Raw genomic sequence first — 26,171 nt, forward strand, 5'->3', positions numbered from 1 at the left:
AAAGGCGCTATATAAATGCCTGCCATTTACCATTTACACAATTACATAACATTACATTACATTAATGGCAATGTATTTATGTGTCTACTGTAAAGTTCCAGAGACTGACTCAATCCAGGAGCCCAGTGTCTGATCCTTGCATAACGACCAGGGGCCCAGTGTAGGTGTGTCTGCTCTAGATCCGGGTTTAATCTAGCTCATGAGGGGTAAAGACAGACGGTAATCTGTCATTCACTCAACCTCTATGGCTGCAGCGAAGCGTGTGCAGATCCCAGGATAGCTCAAGCTAATGTGGATCAGTCACCGGCAATCGCCGACTGCCCTAGCAATTAGCAGCATTAGTCAGGCCGGGCACCGTCCCTCCAGTGTGACGCAGTGCAGTCCCAGTGTGAAGCAACACAGTCCCTGTGCAGCTTCAGTCCGTGTCCCTGAAGCTGCGGAGCTGAAGTGCAGGCCGCCGCCAGGATGGGGGAGATGTCGCGGGAGAAGCTGGAGAGCCTGGTGAAGAGCACAGAGGTGGTGCTGTCGGAGGTGGAGCAGCTGAAGTCTCTCTGCGGGAGGCAGACGGAGGAGCTCAGCCAGCTGGTGGTGGAGCTGAGGAGGGAGAACAAGGAGCTGGCGGAGAAGTATGAGCAGCTGGCTCAGGACATGCGGGAGGCCAAGGAGGTTATCCTTCAGCTGCAGGACACCAAGTTCGCGTTTGACGCCAAGGAGAGACAAGCGCAGAAACTCAACCGCCAGCTCTAAGTGACTCTAAGAGCTGGGGAGGTGTGCGCTGCATGCCTGCGTTGTGCTAGCGTTATGCTAACAGTAGAGCTAGAAAGGTGAAACATAGACAATCAGCGGAAGAGCAGAGTAATTTGAAAGGTGAAATGTGGGAAATGAAAGTCTGAATGGCTCAGAGGCCTACAGATTTCACTATTTATATTGACAGTGGTAGGCTTGACAAAGGTAAAGTTGAATCTTCTCTGTAACATTTCTGTAACATTGTGTTGTACAGCACAACTTTAAAACTGGTTTACTTGTACTGAAAGAAATATAAGACTGTTTTTTTTCTGTTCGAGATGGATGTTGATTTTATACTATACATTTATAATTGGGCCAGACTCAACAGATGTCACACATCCACTTGATGTTTATCAGTACTGTCTTAGCATGTTCACACTGTATATGTTATTACTGCGCACATGTATATCTACACTGTATATCATTACCATGTACAGAGAATTTACCTATTTACTGTGTATGAGTATTCACACATCTAAACCATATTGATCAGAAGAACTGTATGAGAATATTCATGTCAATACAGGGTCAATAAGAGCTTCTGTTAGCCTCATGGTGCTAGCCAAAACAATGCAATATAAATCACATGGGTATAGCTGACCTTTTGCCAGGCCATGTGACGTCTGGCTATCCCTCATTTAATATGCAACGTGCATGACATTGGCTATCTCTGATGTTACGCTTTGGTCAGATGGTCACCGGCACCCCTGGCCATGGACACAGGTGAGCCAAACCTGTTCAGACGGGACAGTCCACTCTGCCAGGCGCACAGCTTCAGATTTCACTCAAAAAACCCTTTTACTAACATATTCACACTCCATCAATTCTGCAACTCTCAGAGATCTTTCGCTTTTCACGAGGCTGCATTGAAACCGACCATTCAAATGAAATGGTATGCTCTTCAGTTCCTCTTCAGTCCACTCTCATTCTGTCTTTCAGTATAAGGACACTGTGATTGCATGCACCTGCAGGCTGTACCTGCCACAATCAGTGTTTAGGGGAATGGGGGGTCTTGCGTCTCCTTCTGTCATTTTGCTAAACCATTGTACTCTTAGAAAGAATGACTGAGCTCCTGAACTAGTGTCCTTAGTAGAGAGTAAGTGTTACTGAAACGTGTCCTATAGAGAGAATATAGGCACAGAGAGATGCATTGCCGATTATATTAAATTATATCATCCTGCATTCTTTGTGGTTCCCCATGATTGCTATTTGTGCCTTTGTTTGTTCAAAAGTAAGCTTCATGTCAGGGCTGAAGTGTACCCAAATATGCCACTTCTGAAACCAGGAAACCAACTTTCCTAAACATAGCCTCCATTTTTATCTTGTGGTTCATATGTAAAACTCAAAATACCAAGTTTAATTGCTTTAATTGCAGCCCTGCGTGGTACATGTGCGTATTTACTGTCCACCAACACTGTGTTGGAGTTCCTTTATCTTTTTACACTTTCCCATTCTCTTATTTTCCTTTCTGTGTTTTCAGTGTCTTTATGCTTTAGGTTTTTGCTAGTTAAATTCTTACAGATGTTCTCACTTCTAATATAATTCTACATATAACTCGTGTTGGCACAAATAATTAATTATGGTTTCCCTTTCATAAAACTGTAACTGACGTTAACACAGTTTATGTACATTTTGATGGTCCAAAGCTATAATGCCTTGAGAAATTGAAAAAAATACATTATTTTTTAGCATGGTCATCTAAAAAATGGTAACTCCCAGAGACATCCCAAGATTACACTTGAAATCCCTGAGTATGGTAGACTAGTCCCAGGGTAACCCCAAGGAACTGACTGTGTCAGACATCTAGCATCAGTAAATTAAGCAGACAACCAAAATATAACACCACATTCATTGAATGTAACAACAATATTGGTGATGTTTCTGAATAAGCACCTCAAAATCTGGAAACATTGTCGACACAAGGGAAAAGATCATGATTTTTTTTTTTTTTAATTTTAATGAACCTGAAAAAAACATTCTGTTGATATTTAATACACAGTGCATACCCTGAACCTAAAATAACATTTTGAAGCCAAACCATGAAATTTTGTCACTTTTAAACGGGGGTGTGCCATTTTAATATCATAATGTTTAATTTTACTTTCAAGTGTTTAAAGCCCTTTGTCTACAGTTCGTATCGCAGATGTTATGTATAATTATATCATATATAATTTATTTTAATTGACAAACTGGAATAAATTTGATGCTCCAAATCTCCTAAATGGTAGATTTGACATTCATGTGACACCCCAAATCTTCTAATTTTATTGGCTGAATTAATTTTAATGTTATCCCAAACCTCCTCATGTAATTTGCTTATTTCGTTTTAATGTGTCATTCCAAACCTCTTTACTTCCGTGACTAATTTCTATTGAAATAAAAAAAATCATTTATATTTACCCTATGCATTAACAGCCATCTTACTGAACATATAAGAGCCATTAGTTCAAGCCGTTAGTTCTAACAAACAAACAAAACAAAAAAAGTGTATTTGGGAATAGCCTAGATGTATGGGTTTTTTTTATTTTGATGGGGTTGATCTTTAATGCATTGAATGCGTTTCTTGTGTTCAGATTTCTAAACCATTGTGCATGTTTTTGTATTTCTTAAAATGTTATGTTCAAATCTCATAACTTTGCTAATGTAACTTGTTTGGAACAGGACCCAGATTTGAATCGCAAATTCGTACTTAATTGTTTGCTCAATGAAAATGTTCGAGGTAAAAAGTAAAAGCGTCCATGAATTTCTTAACAAGTCATCAACGAGGGAGGGGGGAATAGGGCTGCACATCAATAAAACGTCGACAATCGTACGCCAAACGAGTCAAGAGTAACCGGACGCCTGTTGTGTTTGGTTAAGGGCAGAGTAAAGACCTACAGTGCCATAATATAGCTGATGAGTTTCAGGACCTTGGCAGGTAGCCTACTCAAGAGGAGTTGGAGGAAAAAGCCTTTCTAACAAGGTAAGAATTGACTCTGATTTCCTGTAAAGCCCCGTGGTGGTTTCTATTTTTTGATGTGGCGTAATAACAGAAAACAAGTGGGAACATTTGGTTTGAAATGTATTTTGTTAAAAGTCAGTATGACAAAGACACAGCTGTGTGTGTATCTGCTCCATTTGATTTGCCATTACCTTGGCCTACCTGTTATATTCCATCAATGCGGCAAATGTAAGTTGTTGTTTTTTTTGTCCTATTTGCCTATTTGACATTGTACGTTTATCAACAGCGTTGTTAAAACAGAACGAAAGATGCATTTGTATTGCCTCGTATTTGTATTATTTTTTGTTTGTTTGTTTATTTAGTTTGTGTACCCTTTCATTAATCTTTTTTACCGTTATTTGTTCTCTGACAATTGTTATATTGTTAATTTGACATATTTCATTTGAAATCATGTGGTCCACGTTCTCAAAATAGCATAATTTGAATGGTATCCAGATTTGTAACTTGTTTTCCAGTCCCCTCCCAGCTGGCGAGCACTTTAGCGGTTTGCGGTTTGTTCTTTCGACTTTTTCAGAGTCTGTCCACTCTATGATTAGTTTAGTGGGAGTTTGATTTTTGCGATTATGTAATTTTTATGTGCATGAGTCCCGTGTTATGTGCTTCACGTCATTTATAGAAACAATCAGGCTGCACTTGATATGCATCTCACTTAATTTTGGGGCAATTAAGACGGGAAATATGAAATATATTTTCCATTTATGTCTTCTGACACAAGGTATGCTTTTGTCTCTCACTCACATACTTCAGCAACTCTATTCACTATAAGAGTTAACATGCGTCCTTCGGTCATGTATGTGTTTGCATCAATCAGTTAAATAACAGGATCTAATTATATGGATTTGATTTGTTAAACATTTTCCTTTACTTTTTCAACTGTCAGAATCTGACTTCCAGACAACATGAAGATCTTTCTGGCTTTGGCTTCTGTGCTGCTGCTTGCTCCTCCAGAATGTGTAAGTTGGACAGTGACACTAAACATATAGCAGTGAATGGTTTGCTAACATTGCAGCTTATCTTGTTGAAGGTATCTGAAAAAGTGTGCTGAGTGTATAATGAGCCACAGTGTCAGTGTGGCACTGTCCTGAAGTTTGCTGGAAGGCGAGGGTTTGTGGGTAATGAGACACATTGTGGCAGTTTTCAGAGCTTGCGCTAATGGGTGTGCATGACTGCTTATATACTCCAGGTGCCACAAGCCCAGCAGCCCCTTTCTGACTACTGGGAGGACTGGGGACCGTATGGCGCATGCAGTCGCAGTTGTGGAGTTGGAGTTAGCATGAGGACACGGAGATGTGTGACACAGAGGTAAACTCTCAAACTGGTGATTTAATTTGTTCAGAATTCATGAGGTGTGAATGCAGCGGTCCCACCTCTCATATTGAATTTTACAGGATAGATGGAGGGAACAGCTGTGTGGGACCGGCTGTCTCCTACCGCACCTGCAACATACAGGTACACACACACACACACACACACGCACACACACACACACACACAAAAACACACCTGCCATCTCATACCATGCCTGCAACATACAGGTACACACACACGCACACACACCTGCCAGCTCTTACTGTGCCCGCAACATACAGGTACACACACACGCACACACACCTGCCAGCTCTTACTGTGCCCGCAACATACAGGTACTCACACACACACACACACACACACCTGCCATCTCTTACTGTGCATGCAACATACAGGTACACACACACCTGCTTTCTCCTATCATACCTGCAACATACAGGTACACACACACCTGCTTTCTCCTATCGTACCTGCAACACACAGGTACACACACCTGCTTTCTCCTATCGTACCTGCAACATACAGGTACACACACACCTGCTTTCTCCTATCGTACCTGCAACATACAGGTACTCACACACCTGCTGTCTCCTACCACACCTGTAACATACAGTTACACACACCTGCTGTCTCCTAATACACCTGCAACATACAGGTACACACACACCTGTCATCTCCTAATACACCTGCAACATACAGGTACACACACACACACACGTGCTGTCTCCTGCCACACCTGCAACATACAGGATCACACACGGTGATGGTAGATGGAGCTCAGTGATGGCCTGACAGTGGCACAGTGCTTTCCACTGTGCTTTTTGCAGCGCTGTGTCTGTGCTGTTCCCTGTGCAGGACTGTCCTGTGGGATCCAGGGATTTCCGGGAGGAGCAGTGTGCTCAGTTTGACGGAACAGACTTTGAAGGAATGCGTTACAGCTGGCTACCCTACTATGGAGGTACAGGAATGGCTTTATTGCGTAAAGGGATGTAGCCTTATTTAGGAATATACAGGACAGTAACACTGAGAGGGAATATACATTGCATTACAGGCATTTAGCAGACGGGCTTATCCAGAGCAACGTACAATGAAGGGCAAATCACACTCAGGGACAAGGGACCCTAGCATGTCCTAGCATGATCACATAGATATAACTTGAACCCTTGAAGAGTACATCAAGTCACCATCCATACCACGATTGGCAGCTAGTATACAATAAGTATACATAAGAGAGTGAATATAAAGATCAATAACACTGTGAGAGTGGACATAAAGTACAGTTACACCGGGAGAGTGAATAAAAGACAGTAACACTGAGGAGAGTGATTTCTTCTCAAAGCAGGGAAACCGTGTGAGCTCAACTGCGCCCCCAGAGGAGAGAACTTCTTCTACCGCCAGCGCCCGTCTGTGGTGGACGGAACGCCCTGTTACCCAGGACGCACAGACATCTGTGTAGGAGGCATATGTATGGTGTGTATGGAACAAGTTGACTTTGCATATCTCAGGTCTGAATAACATTAGATCCTGACAAGAATGTCATGAAAGCAAAAAGTGGACATACTAAATGCTAAGAAATTCTGAAATTTATGTAATTTTTTCAAAGAATCAACTTTTCAGTCAAATTGTTATGCTGATAATATAATTAGTAATGAAAAAGTTTGTACTAAATTAGAAGAAGAATTTTCACTCAGATTTTTGGACCCTACTGTAGGTTCTAAACAATCTCCTCCACTCCCCCTCTACTCTAGCCGATTGGCTGTGACAAAATGCTGGGGTCTCCCCATCGAGAGGACCCCTGTCTGCAGTGTGGAGGGACCGGAGAGTCCTGCTACCTCATCAAGAACACCTTCACCACACGCCACCTGCCTCAAGGTATTACGCACCTTTACACAGTGTAACCTTATACATATTACGCACCTTTACACAATGTAACCTTAAAAAAAAAAAAAAGCCTGTACTTACACTGCTTCAGTACACACAGCCTATAACCAAGGTATTACACACCTTTACACATTGTAACCTTATACTGAGGTATTACAGGCTTTTACACTGCTTCAGTAAGCACAGCCTATAACCAAGGTATTACACAACTTTACACATTGTAACCTTATACTGAGGTATTACAGGCTTTTACACTGCTTCAGTAAGCACAACCTATAACCAAGGTATTACACACCATTGTATAATCGTTACACACCTGTTTACCTTGCAACATGTGACCAAGTCATTCAAATGTATGTAGAATCTTATGCTTATTAACTTGAAATAACTTTGTAATTGCTTGCTTAGCTAGATTCTGTTTCCTCCTGTTTGTCTTTTAGGCATGTGATTGTGAGCTTCAACTGTATATTTTACTATATGTTTTAAATGTTGCTTTTATGTGGTTTGTAACAGTGTATTGCTGCGTTCTTGGCCAGGGCTCTCTCGAAAGAGAGACCCTCTAATCTCAATGGGACTCACCTGGTTAAATAAAGGTTCAAAAAATTAAAAACAAATTATTACACAAAGATATTATACACCTTTATGGCACGCAACTGCCTCTAACTAAAGTAGAACATGCTCTGTACAACTACGCATGTCTGCTACTGACATTTATTTTCCTTTACATTAGCCGGGTACAATCAGATGTTTGTTATCCCTTCCGGAGCCACCTCCGTCCGTATCCGAGAGACCATCACCACACGCAACTATATCGGTGAGCAACTTACTACCTGTGTGACAACCTGCCTTTACTCTGTTCGACTTGTGTAAACTGCAGGAGGAGATTCCATTTTCAGTAAGTTTAGGAAGTCCAGGTTGATGTGCATTTCCTGTTAGTTTTGTTTTTTAAATATATTTTGTTGCCGAAAACTGTGATGTTGATGTACATATGTAGTGACTGTATACTGGTTTCAAAGTTGGTTTTTATTTCAGTGGAAGAGGTAGTATGCAGGTCATGTGATAGTTTGTGTTCATTTCAGTGGGAGAGTCTGTATGTGGTTCTCCGTTATCAAGCTTATTATTGTTATGTTGTTTTGGGCTTAGTGGAGCTTGTTACTGTTCTGGTCCGTTATGTTGTTTTTCTCAGCGATTAAGAATCAACATGGCGAATACTACCTGAATGGCCATGGAGTGATGGACTTCTCCCGTGCCATACCTGCCGCTGGCACCCTGCTGTACTACCAGCGGGGTATCGAGGGGGACACAACCCCCGAAACCATCATCTGCCGAGGCCCCACTTCTGAGCCGCTAACTGTAGAGGTGAGAGGATCACAGGCCTTACACACAATGTAATTCAACACAATAAAGACAGGGTGTGTACGTGTGTGTGCATGTCACTCAATATATTTTGTCACTCCATCAGTAGGTGCATGCTGTTGTGGGGTTAAAGTTTAGTATTTGGAGTTTGTTGCTTGGAGTTTGTGCCTAATCTACGCACAGTGAGCACTGTATTAGGCAGACCTGAACACCAGCTTGTTAATGCAAATATTTAATCAGTCAATCATGTGGCAGCAATCAAATGCTTAAAAGCAGGCAGACATGGTCAAGAGGTTCAGCTATTTTTCAGACCAAATGTCAGAATGGTGAAGAAATGTGATCTAAGGGACTTGACCGTGGAATGATGCCAGACAGGGTGGTTTGAATATCTCAGTGATGACCTGCTGACCTCCTCGGATTTTCATGCATAACAGTCTCTAGAGTTTGCAGAGAATGGTGCGAAAAACAAAAAACGGCTAGAAAATGTAGCCAAATGTTACATTACATTGCAGGCATTTAGCAGAGTTTTCATCTTAACACATTGGTGTTTCAGTGACTTTTTGTTCACTGAGTAGTGAGTGTGTGCAGTAAATGTGTATACAACAGTGTAATGAGTATCTGTGTGTGAATACAGTAAGTGTGTTATGATTGTGTCCATGTGTGTTCTGTTCTTTCCCCTTCAGTTGGTAACCCAGGGGAGCAACCTGGGGGTGGAGTTTGAGTACTACATTCCTTACGACCACACTCCAAGCCACCACCCAGCCCATACTCCAGTCCATACCCCAGTAGACACTCCAGCCCATACCCCGAGCCACAGCAGGACAGGGTACACGTGGAGCTCAGGCTCCTGGTCTGCATGCAGCAGGGAGTGTGGATCCGGTAAGCTTGTGAAACACCCCATCACATATTCTCATATTCATATCATATGTAACATTTTGAGCGTGTCATACTGAACATGCTCTGTATTGAATGTGTTATATTGGCTTTGTTGGGTGTATGATACTGCATATGCTCTGTGTACTGAGTGTGTTATACTGTTCTGGATTGAGAGTGTTACAGTGGGCTCAGTGTTTGGAGTAGCATACCAAATGCGTTCAGTGTTGAGGGTGTCAGTGTACATGCTCTGTATTGAGTGTGTTATGTGGGCTCGAATGTTGAGTGTGTTATACTGCATGAAAGCTATGAGAACTCATACAGTATGTAACAGAAAATATCTGACTCCACCCACCAGGGTTCCAGTCCCGCCCAGTCATCTGTGCCATTGGCAGTGAGGTCTTCCCAGACCACCTGTGTGCTGCCATGCCCCGCCCTCTGAGCAACCGCACCTGTAATGCGCATCAGTGTCAGCAGTTCTACAGGTGCTTAACACACCCAAGAGAGAAGAAAATTACATGCATTCAAGTGCCTGGGCATGAACAAGATGATTAAATGTGCAAAATAAGACAGGGCATTAGTTAAGTGTATACCAGGGATGCACAACTCCAGTCCTTGAGGGCCGGTCTGCGTATTGGTTTTTGTTCCAACCAATTGCCTTTTTTAAATTTATTTGCTGACAGCTCTATAAATTACCCTGGCTCAAGCCTGTACAGCACAGTAAAGTTATTAGGATACACCTGCAATCTGCAGCTGTAGTCGGTACAGATAAAATATGATTGAGTCGATTAAATAATGAAGTCAGCACAAAATCCTGAAATGGATCGGCCCTTGCTATGCACCCCTGCTGTATTCTGTTGGTGTGTATGTGATGAGAAACAGGTAGATTTGTTTTACAGAGCATGGTGTAAAAAGTGTAGCACTAAAAGGCTGGCATAATGGTCTAATGCAGTGGTCCTCACTCCTGGTCATGGAGTGCCACAGGTGTGCTGGCTTTTGTTGTTAGCACTTAATTCAACTACAGCTGTTAATTACACGGTTAACTCAACTCATCTGGTTACTTGGGTCTGAATCGGTTACTGATATTAAAACAAAAACCAGCACACCCTGTGGGTCTCCAGGACCAGGAGTGAGGACCACTGCTATAACGGTTTGTATAATAAGATATAAGGGTCTCTAATTGATATTATAATAGGCATATTGTAATCAAGCCATAACAGCAAATGTCCTACAATAGAATGTTTATTGCCCATTGTTGAAAGCATTGGTTATGCAAGTACTCTATGCCTGACAGGTACGTGTTAGGTGGGAGACGGTTGGATAAGAGGTGAGTGATGTGAGAGTGTTATTGAGTGTTGGTTGGATGATGGGTGTCGGCTCTGTGTTCCTCAGCTGGTCGATAGGGGAGTGGAGCGCGTGCTCCGCCTCCTGCGGGCAGGGCAGCCAGACGCGCACCGTGCAGTGCGTCACTCACGACACGCTCAGCTCCCGCCTGGCGGCCGACTCCCACTGCGCCGCTGTGAGCGCCAGGCCCGCCACCCTGCAGGTCTGCGAGCAGCTGCCCTGCGCAGAGTACAGCGTCTCCAGCTGGAGCGGGGTGGGTACTGCGGCTGGACAGCGCCGTGCGTCTGCTTGTGCTGTTAATGCACTCTGTGTTGAGTTTGCTCTGTGTGCTTAGTGTTGAGTGTGTGTGGTCTGTACTGAGAGTGTTACGTGGACTCAGTAGATAGTAATGTGTGTTTGAAGTGTTTGAAGTATAATACCAAATGTGCTCAGTGTTGACATTTACATTTTTACATTTTAGTCATTTGGCAGACGCTTTTAATCCAAAGTGTGGAGTGTGTCATACTGAATGTGGTCTGTACTGAGTGTGTTACACTCTACGTGTTCTGTATTGAGAGTGTTACATGGGCTCAGTGTTTTGGAGTATTACACCAAATGTGCTCAGTGTTGACATTTACATTTTTACATTTTAGTCATTTGGCAGACACTTTTAATCCAAAGCGATTTACAAGTGCATAGGTTCTTCCACAAGCTAAAGCATCACATCTGTAACTAGTAAAATACACATGAAGTGCTGTTGAGGATGTCATAATATGCATGCTCTGTATCGAGATTGTTACATGGGCTCTGTGTTAAGTATGTTATACTACACATGCTCTGTATGGAGTGTGTATATAGGTGTTAGGTGTGTTATACTACACATTCTCTGTATGGAGTGTGTTATATAGGTGTTAGGTGTGTTATACTGTATGTGCTCTGTATTGAGAGTGTTGTATGTGCTCAGTGAGTATTATACAGAATGTGCTCTGTGTGGAATATTTGCAGTGTTCAGTGACGTGTGGAGAGGGCACGCAGACGCGGGAGGTGGTTTGCGTTGGGGGTAGGGCCGAACGGCTCCCAGATTCCGCCTGCAGTTCCCTCCACCGACCACATCCCACCCAGTCCTGCCAACAACCGGCCTGCCAGCTCCAAATCTTCTGGCATGTGGGGCCCTGGGGACTGGTGAGAGAGAATAACCCAAAACACCAACTGTACCCACTGCTGAACTTTCATATCCAACAGCACCCCAAAAACACCTACTGTACCCACCGCTGAACTTTCATATCCAACAGCACCCCAAAAACACCTACTGTACCCACCGCTGAACTTTCATATCCAACAGCACCCCAAAAACACCTACTGTACCCACCGCTGAACTTTCATATCCAACAGCACCCCAAAAACACCAACTGTACCCACTGCTGAACTTTCATATCCAACAGCACCCCAAAAACACCTACTGTACCCACTGGTAAACCTGCTAAACTTACATATCCAACAGCACTCCAAAAACACCTAGAAAAAACCCATGCTGTTCTCCTGCCCCGGCACCTCTCCCCTCCCCCAGTGCACTAAGAGTTACTGTTCTCCTGCCCCTGAACCTCTCCCCTCTCCCCTCCCCCCAGTGCACTATGAGCTGCCGTTCTCCTGCCCCTGAACCTCTCCTCTCTCCCCTCCCCCCAGTGCACTAAGAGTTACCGTTCTCCCTGTATCTCTCCCTCCCCCCAGTGCACTATGAGCTGTGGCTCCGGGATGCGTGACCGTCAGGTGGTCTGCTCCGACATGGACCACAACCTGCACGGGGTGGACCACTGTGACGCAGCCTCCAGACCACAAACAACAGAGACCTGCAACAGTCAGCCCTGCCACAGCCCTCAGCGTGAGTCCCACCTCTCCCAGGATTCCTCTCAGTTTCTACACTTCAATTTCCTGTTGTGGACTGATTCATATACAGTATGTCCTTTTTCCCTCTGCTCGTCTGTGTGTGTCTGTGTGTGTGTGTTTTACAGTGGTGCCTAGTATGCAGGACCCTAGAGGCTATGACCGCAGCCCACATCGTTTCCTGCCCCATATCCCTGAAGAGAACTCAGGTTTATATTCACCTATGGTCTACTGCCCCAACCTCACTGTCTACTGCCCCAACCTTACTATCTACTGTCCTACCCCGCATTGTCTACTTCCCCAACCCCTATGTCTACTGCCCCTGCCCCACTGTCGACTGTCCTACCCCCCACTGTCTACTGCCCCAACCTCACTGCACTGTCTACTGTTCTACCCCCCACTCTCTACTGCCCCAACATCACTGTCTACTGCCACAGCCCCACTGTCTACTGTTCTACCCCCCATTGTCTACTGCCGCAACCTCCCTGTCTGCTGTTCTACCCCCCCACTGTCTACTGCCCCAACCTCACTGTCTACTGTTCTAACCCCCACTCTCTACTGCCCCAACATCACTGTCTACTGCCTCAACCTCACTGTCTACTATTCTACCCCCCCACTGTCTACTGTTCTACCCCACACTGTCTACTGCCCTAGCCCACTGTCTACTGCCACAGCCCCACTGTCTACTGCCTCAACCTCACTGTCTACTGTTCTACCCCCCCCACTGTCTACTGTTCTACCCCACACTGTCTACTGCCCCACCCCACTGTCTACTGCCCCAGCCCTACTGTCTACTGCCCTGACCCCACTGTCTACTGCCCCACCCAACTGTCTACTGCCCCAACCCCCCAATTTTACAGTGTGTGTCAGAGGCACACAATAGGCATGTGGGTGTTGATTAAGTTTTCAATTTTTTACTGTGTGATTGTAATAATGCCACGTGACTGTGTTAGGCCGTGTCCTGCATTAGTTGTGCTATCCTCAGTCCACAGGCCAGTGGAGAGACCTGTGAGCAGGCCCCACTGCTCCCAGACCTACTATGGCTGCTGCTCTGATGGTCAGACCCCTGCCATTGGCTTCCAAGGGGAAGGCTGTGCCCAGGAGCCCTGTGCACGCAGCAGGTACCCATGCCCCCGTCCCTGCATGACACAGCACTCAGTGACTAAGACCGTGCCACTGGGTAGGTTCTTTACCGCACATTAAAATCCAAAAGTAGCACTGGATCACCCCATTGTGAGCAACTGTGTACAATAATAGTCTTCAATCAGAAATCCGTAGTGGAAAAGTGTAATTAGGTTGTCTGATTATGGTCATTAACACTCCCCCACCCCTTCACATCTCTCTCTGTGTCTCTCTCTCTCTCTCCCTCTCTCTCTCTCTCTCTCTCTCTCTCTCTCTCTCTCTCTCTCTCCCTCTCTCCGGTGCAGTTTTGGCTGCTGTGCAGATGGTGTGACAACAGCAAGTGGTCCCAACAGGGCAGGCTGTTTGGAGGTAGGTCTCCAGAGTGAGAATTACGCTACGGCATTTCCCCATTCTTCTCTTTCATTCCCTTTTAAATCTTTTATTTTCTCCTCCCTCTCCTCTTCTTAGGACCACAGCCCAACCAGGACGGAGACTCAGGGACCGTGTCACACCTCTGCCTATGGCTGCTGCTCCGACAATGTCACCCCTGCAACCGGGCCTCAACAAGAGGGCTGTCAAACTCCCCCTACTGACGGTAGGGAGACACCAGATACAACACTATTAATATTGCACGTACCTCTCATTTATTTTGCTGACCATTTTATGCAATATTTATATTCTTATTCTGCAGATTTTATTTTAATTCCTGGCCCCTATCTGTATGATTTTACACATGATTGGCTGAGTAGATAATTGCATGAATAATTTAGCGGTTTTGTTTGTCTGCAGCCCACAGTTCTGCGTGTTCCCTGCCCTCGAGCGTCGGCCCGTGCGCCGATTGGACGTCTCGCTATTACTACGACTTCCCCACCGGCAGGTGTGTCCACTTCTGGTTCGGCGGCTGCCAGGGCAACCGCAACAACTTCCTCACGAGGGAGGAGTGCCTGAGGGGTTGCCACGTCGACGGCTCCACCCAGTCGCGCCCGGCGTCCGTGCCGAGCCGAGGCCCTGAGCCCGGCAGCACGGGGGGGTCGAGGAGAGTGTTCACGGTCATCCGAGGGTCCGTCCGCCGGTTCGGCTCCAGCGCCGCCGCCCAAGCGCAGAGAGTTCGCGCTCCGCACCGTCGCCTCCGGCAAACCCCCCGCGGTACCGCCAAGTGAGCCCCGGTCACCACGGCGACGTGGCCTGCCGCCTCGAACCAGCGGCGGCCGCTGAGCCGAAAATCGAGTGGGCGGAAAACTTCCCCTTAAACCGATTATTAATCTTGTCGTGTTTCCAGTCATTTTCCTTGAACAGGTTTGCCAATAAATAATCTCGCCACAACACGCGACACTTCGTCGCTGTGATGTCTGCACTGTGTCATTCATTGGGACGGAATTGTTTTTTACAGTGTACACAAAAAAAGATCAACTACTATGTCAACTACCGAGTAGCGCTTAACTATCCAGGGCTTCAAGATAGTTTAAATTGTGAATGCCATGAATATTTTTACCTAATTCAGGAGAAATTGGCTACTCTGAGTACTTTACAATTTAATCCTTTTGATAATCAAGGTAAATTTAAAACAAGATTTAAAAAGTCGAGACCAAAAATCAGGGGATGTTTTCTGCTCAGCAGCCAGTTCAAAGGGACTGCACTTTCTGTTCTTCATCTGCCAGTAGCTTTAAATGACATTAAAACCTGTAGCGCAGATCATCCCTTGAGCTTCACAGCATTATGTGTTACAACTGCCACTACAGATGTTATTAAACCGAACCCAGTAAAACAGTATTGTGTCATGTGGTCTGTGTGTAATCTGTCTTGAAGAACAGTTGTAGGTGTTGCTTGTGTCGTGATAAGCATTTACGTATATTTTGGGGTGACATTGGCTCAGGCGGTAAGAACAGTTGTCTGGCAGTTGGAGGGTTGCCAGTTCAATCCTGCCCTGGGTGTGTTGAAGTGTCCCTCAGCAAGACGCCTAACCTCAAATGCTCCTGATGAGCTGGTTGGTGCCTTGCATGGTGTGTGTATGAATGGGTGAATGAGAAGCATCAATTGTACAGCACTCTGGATAAAGGCACAGTATAAATGCCAACATTTTAGCATTTATTTTGATGCTAAAAATAAAATGTTAACCATTCTTTTTTTTTTAAAGCCACATACAGTGAGCTGTATAATTTTTGTGGAAAATTTTTATTTTTATTTGGCTCTTTACTACACAATTTTAGATTGTTAAATGTTAATAATGATCAAATTGTGTATTCAATCTTATATTTTTATTTATGATATTATTAGAAAATAATTTGGGAATATGATGTTCTATAATGGACATCGACATAACGATACAGAACATAGGCTACAGTACAATTCTAATTCTGCTCTCACTTGGCATTTCCCTTTATGACCAAAGGGCGTCAGTGTTACGCTTATTTCCACAAGAAAAGCAAAGTTTGTTGACAGGCGTTCTTACATTTCAATTTCTTTAAAGACAAAGAAAGGTATTTTCTCAGTTGAGTTTACCTAAATATGTGTATTTAACCCTCTCATGCTAATTGTGGGTCACGGTTCCTGTCACTACCTCAATTAATTACCAAGCGCAGTCAAAATGGGTTTTCTATCCAATCTCAACATGAGTCTCATCAATGCACATTGAACTCATACTCATCTTAGTGTTCTACAGACATGAATTCAGGTCATTACCACTGTTACAGACTATATAATGAGGTGACATCACTCCTCCCCTTCCACCTCTTCCTTAAAGTCAGACATACCTTGAGCGCAGTGCTCAAAATCAGACTGAACAAAAAGCTGAAACATGCTTATTGGTATTCTGCTTTTACTTGCAGGTATTTTTTCTGTATTTATTAGTAAACCTATTCTATATGTACTGCTGAAAGGTATGAATATGACATATTTATCCATGAGATTATTTGGTTTCCAGTACCTTAGGTTTATTTAAAATGCAATACAGTGCAAAATTATATATTGTGTACTGTGTGTTCTTCTGCAGGCTGTGAGGGTTTGGGTGTTAATCAGCACCCCAAGGCGATGTTAGTGGAAGAGGGGAGTTCTGCAAAGATAGACTGTGAGGTGACCGGTGACTCCCGCCCCATCAGCTCCTGGTATCAGCAGATCAGGTCGGAGCAGATAGACCTGTTGTTCTTTTTGTATTCCCCGGAAGTGTGCGTAACTATTCCAGGATGGGCTCATTTAGCCTCACCAGATACAACTGGTCCCACTTCCCTCTGGAGGCCACCGTTTTATCTATAAACGACTCCGCACTGTATTACTGCATGGTCACACAGTGACTGAAAAACTATGAGCGCTTGTGCAAAAAGCACCGAAGCAGCTTGCAGACATACTGAACGTTCTTGCAAAAACCACCAAAGCATAGCACAAAGGCACGAGTGGTTGAGCATCCGTTACTTCACATAAGTTCAACTGTTCCAGCCTCGTTTAACTAATGGCTGACTGAGCTGTTAAACAACAACGTATCTGCTTTCAATTAAATACAGTGTGCTCCAGAATTATTGTATGCTTGATAAATATGCACAAAAAGTGCTGTAACTAAAAAATAATACAGTTATTGACATAAGCTTTATTTTCCAACATGCATAAAGTAATGCACTTTAGTAATGATTCAATAGAATCAACCAGTCTTACATAAGATAAATATTTCCCCAAAAAACAGGTTCCACTATTATTGGCACCCCTGGTTTAATACTTTGTGCAAACACCCCTGGCACGGAGCTGTTTTCAGTGAGGTTATATTGTGGACGGGTCGGTGGAAACAGGGCTACACAGTTGCACATTTGTGGATGCCTGCATAATCTGGGTGGGTGTGTCAGCGACCACATCCTCTCCGAACCGTTACTTTCCAACATGTGGCAGGATGGCAGTTTCACCAGTAGCTCACAGAATATGTCTTTATTCATGCCAGCGCATTAATCCTTATCACAAAAAATCCCAGTAGCCTTTAAAATTTTCAGTTACACTGCAGGTGATTCACCTTGGAACAGGAGTGCACAACTCCGGTCCTGGAGGGCTAATCTATGTGCAGGTTTTCGTTCCAACCAATTACCTTAGCTTTAGTTTTCTGGCAATTACACTTTATACTCTATAAACTACACTGGTTCAAGCCTGTACTTGAGGACAGTAAAATCTTTAGGACACACTTGCAGTCTGCGGCTGTAACTGGTGCTCATACAAATGCCTGATGTTGGCACAAAATCCTGAAATGGATCGCCCTTTGTTGTGCACCCCTGCCTTTGAATCAGAACGATTCCAAGGCAGGGGTCACTAAACGCAAAATGTTTTGCAGGGGTCACAAATCGCAAAATGTTTTGCAGGGGTCACAAATCGCAAAATGTTTTGCAGAGAAGTCACATGTTTTATGCACGTTTTTCACATTTTTAACCAGCCCACAATCTGCAAGCGGAGTAGAAAAAACCTGCAGTTTCCTGCCAGGAAACTCTTTATCAGAGAAATCAGGTCAAACAATGTGACTCAAGAAACCACTGCAGCAGAAATGAGCAACCTCAGGCCTATTAGTTTTTGTGGGCAGGTTTAATCCTTGCTCACCCGAAGCTCCAATCATATACGTAGATATTATAGCAAGAGGATATAATTTATAATTATAATTTATAATAACTTATAATTGCAGTGTTTTGTCTTACTGTATAAAAGCAAAAGCCCCTCAGGAATAGGGCATATCTAAACCCTGTGCAAGATTGAACACCACTGCCTTCAGTGGCCTGTTCCACAAAGCAGGATTAAACGTTGAACAACAATGTACTGGGCGACATCAGCTCAGGCAGTAAGAGCAGTCGTCCGGCAGTTGGAGGGCTGCCAGTTCAATCCCACCCTGGGTATGTCGAGGTGTCCCTGACCCAAGACCTCCTGACGAGCTGGTTGGTACCTTGCATGGCAGCCAGTCGCCGTTGGTGTGTAAGCGTGTGTATGAATGGGTGAATGAGAAGCATCAATTGTACAGGCCTTTGGATAAAGGTACTATATAAATTCCAACCATTTACCATTGAACTCTTTTTACTTCAGTCCATGTTCCAGATTTGGGGGCATCCGGCTTTTACTCAGTACTATCCAGCTAACTCATAATAATTCTGCTTCATGGAACAGATGGTCAGGGATCATGCTATGAGAAAGAGAGAGTAACGCTGTAGAAAGAGGAATATTACTTTATTGGTTTTCTTTAAATGCAGATTTACATACAAAACAAAAATGGTGCACACCGCAAGCTAGTTAATTTCACTCAACGTTTTTTTTGTAAAGTTAAAAACTTCTGTATCAAATACATACAAAAAATATTTAATTTTATAAATGCATACTTTCTTTTGCCATTATTATGAAATAAATGCATGTCATTCTACTGCTTACAAACTGTTTATTCTGTTGCTTTATACTTTATGAGAAAGGTATAAATGGCATCCAGTGAATCTTCGCTCTGGATTTGACATGGTCAGCTATGGTCAGGATCTGACATGGCCAAGTGCTGCCCTTCTGGCCCTGTGAGAGAAAAACATAAAATTATATTTAAGAAAAGAGATTTCACTTATTGGGGTTAACACTGTTTTAATAAAAGATTACTTTATAAGATATTCTTCCTCTACAATTTAAACTGGATGCCAGGGTATCTAAATGAAAACTTAGCCAAAGATGGTAATAGCAGGGGTAATTACCAAAAGGATGTAGATTATACAACCATAAGTAGAATGGCCTCCGATTATTTTTACTTCTCCATTTATTGTACTGTACAGTATATATATACCTTACTACATGCAATGAACATGGGATGAGGGTGTGTTGTGGGAATTTCATAAGTGAAGTCTAAATGCAGGAAGTGATATCTATTTTCAAAGAAACAACCACTTACAATCCTATATTTTAGTGTGCCAGAGTCAAGGGTGGCGCTCGTACCTTATATTAGACAAACCAAAAGTACAGACAATGTCATTTAGCATTCTTGGAAAAACATATTTTGAGTTTTATGTTATTTCTGAGGGAAGAAATACTTTGCCTTTTCCACACCAGGGCAGCCAGCAGTAGCATGTACAGGATGCTCTTACATATGAGGAGCAAGTATGAGAAGCGTGCTGCCACCAGGCCCATCTTCCGTTTCTCTACTAAAAACAAATTCAACAGCAACACCCATCAGGCATATATATATATATAAACATTGCAGATATACAATGCAGTCCATAAGTATTTGGACAGTGACAGGTTTATTGTCGTTGTGGCTCTTTACTCCAGAAATTAAAACAATGACTATGAACTTGCCATTGACTGTGCATTCTGTACTGAAAATGTGTCACACAAAAAAATGCTTACAGAATGCACTGTACATCCCATGTTTGCATTCACATTTACATCAGAAATTTACTGTGAATTGTATGTAAACATGTAATCATGGAATCAGTATAATATTGATTCTATGTGCCTGTAGTCCCTCATTATGCGAACATTCCAATTTACAAAACATGAACTGTGGAGATGTCAGCTTGAACTGAATCACTCATAAAACTGAGAGGTTATATGACCGGATTTGAAGCACTAAGGCTACAGTTCACATGTATAATACCATGCACTAACCTGAATTGCTGAGAAGTATGAACATGAATAAAGAATGAAATGACCTTTGTTACCAGCAAGATTGAGAAGTTACAATTCTCACTGTCAGCTGAAATACTTTTGTGGGCTCACCTGTGAAACAAACTGAAAACACAAAAACACAAAAACACACTGTTAGTTGCAATATATTTGAAATGCAGAAATGTGGTGGAAAGTGACTTAATATGCTGTCAAAGCATTGGCAATAGTTATGGTGCCCACCATCTTCTCCGAAAATTGTGTGATTGTTGACAAGGTCAAGGCTCCCATTGTAGAAGCTGGTAATACATGTGAAACTGTTTCCTGAGTTGAGCCAGTCCTGGGCCGGGATCCTGATTCTGCTACTGAGGCTGTAGCTCCTGCTGGACTCATCCCACAGGGGGCTGCTGTCTACCCCAGCAGACCTCACCTCTGCCCCATTCACCTTCCACAGCACACGGATGTGGTCAGGGTAGAAGCCTGTTGCCATACACACCAGTGTCACTTTGGACTTCCTCTTCCTGCTCCTGTGGACTTCCTGTGGGGCAGAGGGCAGCACCCTGACCTGGGGAGCTGTGACTGGAACATTGGGATCTGAAGAATGGCAGATGTACACTCAGTGAGCACTAATAAGTATTTATTAGACGTATTTTCTAGACTTCTACTGCTGTAGCCTATCCACTTACAGTTATGATGCATTGTGTGTTCAGAGATGCTCTTCTGCATTCCACTGTTGTAATGTGAGGTTATTTGCGCTACTGTCACCTTCCTGTCAGCTTTAACTAGTCTGGCCATTCTCCTCTGATGTCCCTCGTTAACAAGGCATTTCTGTCTGCAGAACTGCTGCTCATTGTTTTTTTTCTTGTTTTTTTCTTGCACCATGTTTGCAAACTAGTGTGCATGAAAATCCCAGGAGATCAGCAGTTTCTGAGATACTCAATCCACCCTGTGTGCCACCAACAATCATTCCACAGTCAAAGTCACTTAGATCAAATTTTCCCCTCATTCTGATGGTTGATGTAAACATTAACTGAAGCTCATGATCTGCATTGCACTGCTGCCACACAATTGGCTGATTAGATAAACGCATGAATAAGTAGGTGTAATAAAGTAAAAATGTTCCTAATAAAGTGCTCGGGGAGTGTATATTACAGTACAGTATGTATTAAAAAAACAACTCAAGAGATGTTTTGAAACAGCTGGTAGCTGATTGACCAGTTCAAACCACCTCCGCGCTCAACATAGTTAAACTAGTTCAAGCTATGTTTTGAAACAGCTGGTAGCTGGTAATTTCATGCTGGTCATAGCTGGCTTTTGGAGCAGGGTATTTGCAATTCTATAAAGAATTTAACTTATCACCGACCCATATATTTTCAAAAACAAAGTTTAAATAAGCATGTGCTCATGTGAACAACACTACAATCACAGATGTTTTAGTGCTTGAACAGAATAGTCACAGAGTGCCATGGTTGTAAACATGTTCATCTGACACATGTTAGATTGACTGTTGGCATGTGGTTACATGCACCAAATGCCAGCTGCACTGCATCTGTTCCCCCACTGAAAAATGGGTCAAATAATATAAAGCAGCACTTTCAATAAGGCATAATGCTACAATTAGGACAATACATCTTTCAACTCAATCAAAAAAATATTTAGAAGTTCATAGCTTCATAATAAATCATTTAAAAGTGTTTTCTGTAGGAGCTTTCAAAGGTCACTGGATATAAGTTATGTCATTTTATTTCTGGAGAAATTAACATGATAAGTACCTGGTACCTGGTGCTGGTACAGGTATAAAAACCCCCATAAAAAAAACAAAATCAAAGGAAAACTTCAATGCACCGTTTTCTGAGTGTTCAACAGCTCAAGGGATAATAATAATGTGATTATTTCAAACTTTAAACGGAAGTTGAAATTGCAGCCGGAAAAAACACATTACTCTTGTGTTATTTCCGGCTAAAGGCTTTTACATCCAAAACAGCTTGATATCCTAAGTGAACTACGTCAAAACAACTTTATATATACTCTAGCTCTAGTTTCAGAGTAATGAGTACAGTTTACAGTACTCGTAGTTGATCACTGTTAACTGTAATTCAATCAGAATATGTATGTGAATACCTGGATTCGCTCGCTTTTTTTGAACCTGTCCAGTGCCAGTAATCAAAGCTGAATCAACAGATTGAAGCAGCTTCAGAAATATTTTCTGTGTTCCAGAGCACAATATGAATTGGCAGTATTTTATCCAATTTCTCTCATAACTCATAATCTACAATGAATACTTACACAACAAAACCCTTCCTGCTCTGATAATCTACACCTAATACTATTACACAAATACTCATTGCACTGATAATCTAGTAAACATTCTCACACACCAGTACTTTATATTCTGATAACTAAATACTTATACCCACATGTCATGCACATTTTCATGATCTATGACCAGTACTCATAGACTAATAATCCCAGCTGACATATGATCCTTTGACACATTTGCATTGACATCTTTGACATCAGATTCCTCCGAGCACACGATGCCAACCCTTTTCACATAACATTAGCTTAGGTCTGCCATCTTTTTGAAATTAAAATAATGTGAACTCTATTGTGAAGCTATTAGTACCAGTTAGTACTGTTAGTGCTGATGTAAATCCACAGTTGGACTAGAATGGGCTGTTCAGTGGACTGACAGGAGACAGGAGACAGGAGACTCTTACCTACAACGGTGAGTCTTGTTCCTCCACCGAAGTGCTGCTCGAAGCCTGAGCACGGTTATATGACGTGTACACAAAACCTCCCAGTCTTAACTGCACCCCATACATATCTTCACTGTGTACCTCTTCAACAACAACAATGCATCAGTGTCTTTGTAATGGATGTTGCCATTCTCATAGCATCCAAGCTACAGGAATCCTATGATAGAAAACAACATGATGGTAAAACATGTAAAATACAATGATTGTGATGCGCACTGGAATATTTTGTAAATTGAATTACTATTACAATTATTGCATTGACAGGAAGGCATAATAAGACAAGTAAGACATATACTGTACATGTATATAATGCAAGATCATTTATTTCAACTATTATCAAAGTAATACATTTCAAAAAGTACCTAACAATTTTATTTTATTACAAATTATCCTGATGTTGAGCTGATAATCAAATTCATAATTCTAAATTATATTAATAACCCAGACTACTTGAGACACCGTTTATAATTTTACAAATACATTACCTTCATTACTTAATTTAAATTAAACCTTATTCTGCTGAAGGATTGGATCTAGATAAAAAAGATTATGGAGTATATGTTCTTGAACACTGAAAGAATAATAGTCAGAGGGAGACAGGCTTATCCATATGTCACATGCTGTTGTGAATACATTTCCACAGGTGTTCATATCTCTCATTAACAAGGTGTTTCTGTCTGCAGAACTGCTATTCCATGGATTTTTTTGCTTTTTTGCACCATTCTTTGGTCTCTAGAGACTGTGAAAATCCCAGGAGATCAGAAGTTTCTGAGATACTCAAACCACCCTGTCCGCCACCAACAATCCCACGGTCAAAGTCACTGAGATCACATTTTTTCCACATTCTGGTGTGAACATTAACTGAAGCTCTTGACCCATATCTACATGATTGTATGTGTTGCACTGCTGCCACACAATTGGCTGATTAGATAATCGCATGAATAAGTAGGTATAATAAAGTGATAATGTTCCTAGTAAAGTGGTATATATAGCTAATAGCTGAATTGGTGATGGAGATGGTTGTATTGTTTTCTCTTATTCCCCTGTGAAACTAAAAATATAAGCAAAACCTACCAATAGCTAACTTTGGTAATGATTACCACCAGCTTACTTTGGTAATCATTCCCAAGAGCTAACTTTGGTAATGATTACCAAGAGCTAACTTGAGTAATTATTAATGGTCCTCTGTTGATGATTTATAAATGACAAATACTCTGGTTTCCTCTCACAGTCCAAAGACATGCAGGTTAGGTTGATTGGAGAGTCTAAACTGGCGACCTGTCCAGGGTGTATTCCTGCCTTTCACCCAATGTATGCTGGGATAGACTCCAGCCCCCCTGCAACCCTGTTCAGGATAAGCGGGTTAGGATAATGAATGAATGAATGAATTAATTAATTGTAATTTTTTAATACTTGGTTGAATATCTTTTGCAAGCCATGACTTCCTGATGTCTGCATGTTTTACCTCTGAAAATCTGTGGAGGTGTAAAATTTGATTTATCATGTTTATGAAAATATACACTTCTATCTGTCTTCCGGTTTTTATGCACAGAATGTGCACCCTCAAAGCTCCGTTCTGAGAATTAATTATAAAAAGGGGAAATATTTTATTTGAATGCCTTGCAGGAACTAAATGGATAAGACATATAAAGCCTCTGCTTAAAACATGTCTACCCAGGTTTTTATTGAGTAAGAGGCCCAGCTTCTAGCACTGTGTGAACTTGCAGCACAAAAGTACACTGCAGTATCTTCCACAGTAAGAGCGGAGATGTGGAGGGAACTTCTCTGCACTGCCTCCCGTGTGAACTGGAATCGGGCTTTGAACTGGGCTTCATACGTGGGCTTTTCTCTGCTATGACCAAACCCGATCAGGACCAGAACCTGGCCATCTACTGCCTGTCTGTACCAGTACATATTGTGGTAGTCACTCTCGCTGTGTCTGCACTTGATCTCTGTGTTCTCTCCTGGTCTGGCTATTAGGGAAGGAGACTGTTCAAATTCCACACCTCCCGTGGCACCTGTAGAAACATGGGAATGAAGACCAAAGGCAGCTGGCATTAGGAGACACAAGTAAAACCTATTAATTTGTCATAAAGGAAAATTAACATGGAAATGTCAACTGTATTTATATGTGACTTACATGAGTGCCAGTAAAACAAAATGGAGAATCCAATTAGTGCCCTGAATGTCATTATGCAGCTCTGTTAAGAGAATTGCTTCTCAGAATGGCTCTAACTTTCTCTGCACACCCTGTGAGATCTATTACGCTTGCTGGAAATACATTGTGGTATTTCTTCCTCAGTATACACTAGAGAACACTACTGCCCTCTGCAGGATTAATTTATTATGAGGTTTTCTAATACTGCCTCCAGCTACATTACCTGGTAGTGAAACACTCACAAGAGAAAACCTCAAATGTATGTCTTGACCAAGCCAGCTTAATACTCTCATGGTGCCCCCTAAAGGCCATATTTGACAGAGCCGATATCACAGGCACACTGGTTCATGATAACTTATATTTACATAAAATCATGCTTTTAGATTAAAAACCAGCACAAATCAACAACCAATGAGGATGAAGACTGAAACCCAGAAGTTACCTTTTAGTATTGTCTCTGCCTCTTGCAATGGGCCTCTGGTGACCTCGGGTGGCAGTTCTTTATTTTTTACATCCTTTTTTTTTTTCATGGTGATGGACACACGGCTCAATGAGCTTCAGGGTGGTGTTTAAGTGTCATAGCATTTTGTCTTCAAGAGATGTGCGATAGCTCTCACAAAATTTAATTGAATAGATTCCCACTTTTGCCCCTATGTGTGTGTGCACGTGTGTGTGTGCGTGTGTGTGTGTGTGTGTGTGTGTGTGCGTGTGTGTGTGCGTGCATGCATGCATGGACTTTTGTGGAATTTTTTGTGCCATCCTGGTGAGTTTTATGATTGCAGCAATTTCACCAGATTTTTTCTCCTCTAAATGTTGCTGCCTGCTACTCCACTTCCTGTCATTTATGATGTAGTTTCCTGCTCCTTGAAAGTGTTTTCAGTCCTGCCACCTTCTGGTATTTCCCCAGGAAACATCTGTCTCACGACAGGCAAACGGAAGTCAGGGCCATATTCACATATTCACTCTGTTCTCTGTATGTTTATGAAGTAGATCCAATCCACTGTGAGATCGGTTCACTGTGAGAAGCAGTGGTTTTAAGACAAATCTAAATAAAAAGTTTAATTCATATATGTATGGTTCATTTAACATTTGAATAAAAACAAATGTGTGGTCAATATCAATTATATTTTCCTGTCTGTGT

General features: G+C 42.5%; 2 protein-coding genes across 3 annotated transcripts; one reads left to right on the forward strand and one right to left on the reverse strand.

The window, feature by feature from the left end:
* Positions 1–3,606: 3,606 nt before the first annotated feature.
* On the forward strand, positions 3,607–15,285 carry LOC133129337 (papilin-like). 2 transcript variants are annotated; one of them, XM_061243345.1, is made up of 19 exons: positions 3,607–3,748; positions 4,668–4,740; positions 4,971–5,089; positions 5,176–5,236; positions 5,951–6,053; positions 6,435–6,565; positions 6,844–6,967; positions 7,707–7,790; positions 8,163–8,335; positions 9,016–9,211; positions 9,564–9,690; positions 10,598–10,802; positions 11,534–11,710; positions 12,257–12,407; positions 12,538–12,618; positions 13,395–13,530; positions 13,837–13,900; positions 14,000–14,126; positions 14,321–15,285. In XM_061243345.1, exons 2-19 carry the CDS (start codon positions 4,687–4,689, stop codon positions 14,689–14,691), a joined length of 2,484 nt encoding a protein of 827 aa, XP_061099329.1. In that variant the 5' UTR covers positions 3,607–3,748; positions 4,668–4,686; the 3' UTR covers positions 14,692–15,285. The 2 variants fall into 2 exon arrangements, with proteins under 2 accessions (XP_061099329.1, XP_061099330.1); XM_061243346.1 differs by having other exon boundaries at positions 6,438–6,565.
* A 3,769-nt stretch (positions 15,286–19,054) lies between these two features.
* On the reverse strand, positions 19,055–25,950 carry LOC133128819 (M1-specific T cell receptor beta chain-like). The gene is made up of 6 exons (XM_061242627.1): positions 25,473–25,950; positions 24,547–24,890; positions 24,338–24,347; positions 22,834–22,878; positions 20,357–20,707; positions 19,055–20,239 (listed from the first exon to the last, which is right to left on the reverse strand). The coding sequence occupies exons 1-6, from the start codon at positions 25,558–25,560 to the stop codon at positions 20,166–20,168; spliced, it is 912 nt and encodes a 303-aa protein (XP_061098611.1). The 5' UTR covers positions 25,561–25,950; the 3' UTR covers positions 19,055–20,165.
* Between the last annotated feature and the right edge of the window lie 221 nt (positions 25,951–26,171).

This window comes from Conger conger, chromosome 5 (genome assembly GCF_963514075.1).
Source record: "Conger conger chromosome 5, fConCon1.1, whole genome shotgun sequence".
NCBI lineage: Eukaryota > Metazoa > Chordata > Actinopteri > Anguilliformes > Congridae > Conger > Conger conger.

Excerpts from the sequence above, each read along its gene's own strand:
- LOC133128819 (XM_061242627.1), bottom strand. The coding sequence starts at position 25,560 with ATGAAAAAAAAAAAGGATGTAAAAAATAAAGAACTGCCACCCGAGGTC. Across the intron at positions 20,708-22,833 it reads AACAAGACTCACCGTTGTAG|ATCCCAATGTTCCAGTCACA; the intron begins GTAAGAGTCTCC and ends GCCATTCTTCAG. Across the intron at positions 20,240-20,356 it reads CACAATTTTCGGAGAAGATG|TTTGTTTCACAGGTGAGCCC; the intron begins GTGGGCACCATA and ends TTGTGTTTTCAG.
- LOC133129337 (XM_061243345.1), top strand. The coding sequence starts at position 4,687 with ATGAAGATCTTTCTGGCTTTGGCTTCTGTGCTGCTGCTTGCTCCTCCA. Across the intron at positions 8,336-9,015 it reads CTGAGCCGCTAACTGTAGAG|TTGGTAACCCAGGGGAGCAA; the intron begins GTGAGAGGATCA and ends TTTCCCCTTCAG. Across the intron at positions 9,212-9,563 it reads CAGCAGGGAGTGTGGATCCG|GGTTCCAGTCCCGCCCAGTC; the intron begins GTAAGCTTGTGA and ends TCCACCCACCAG.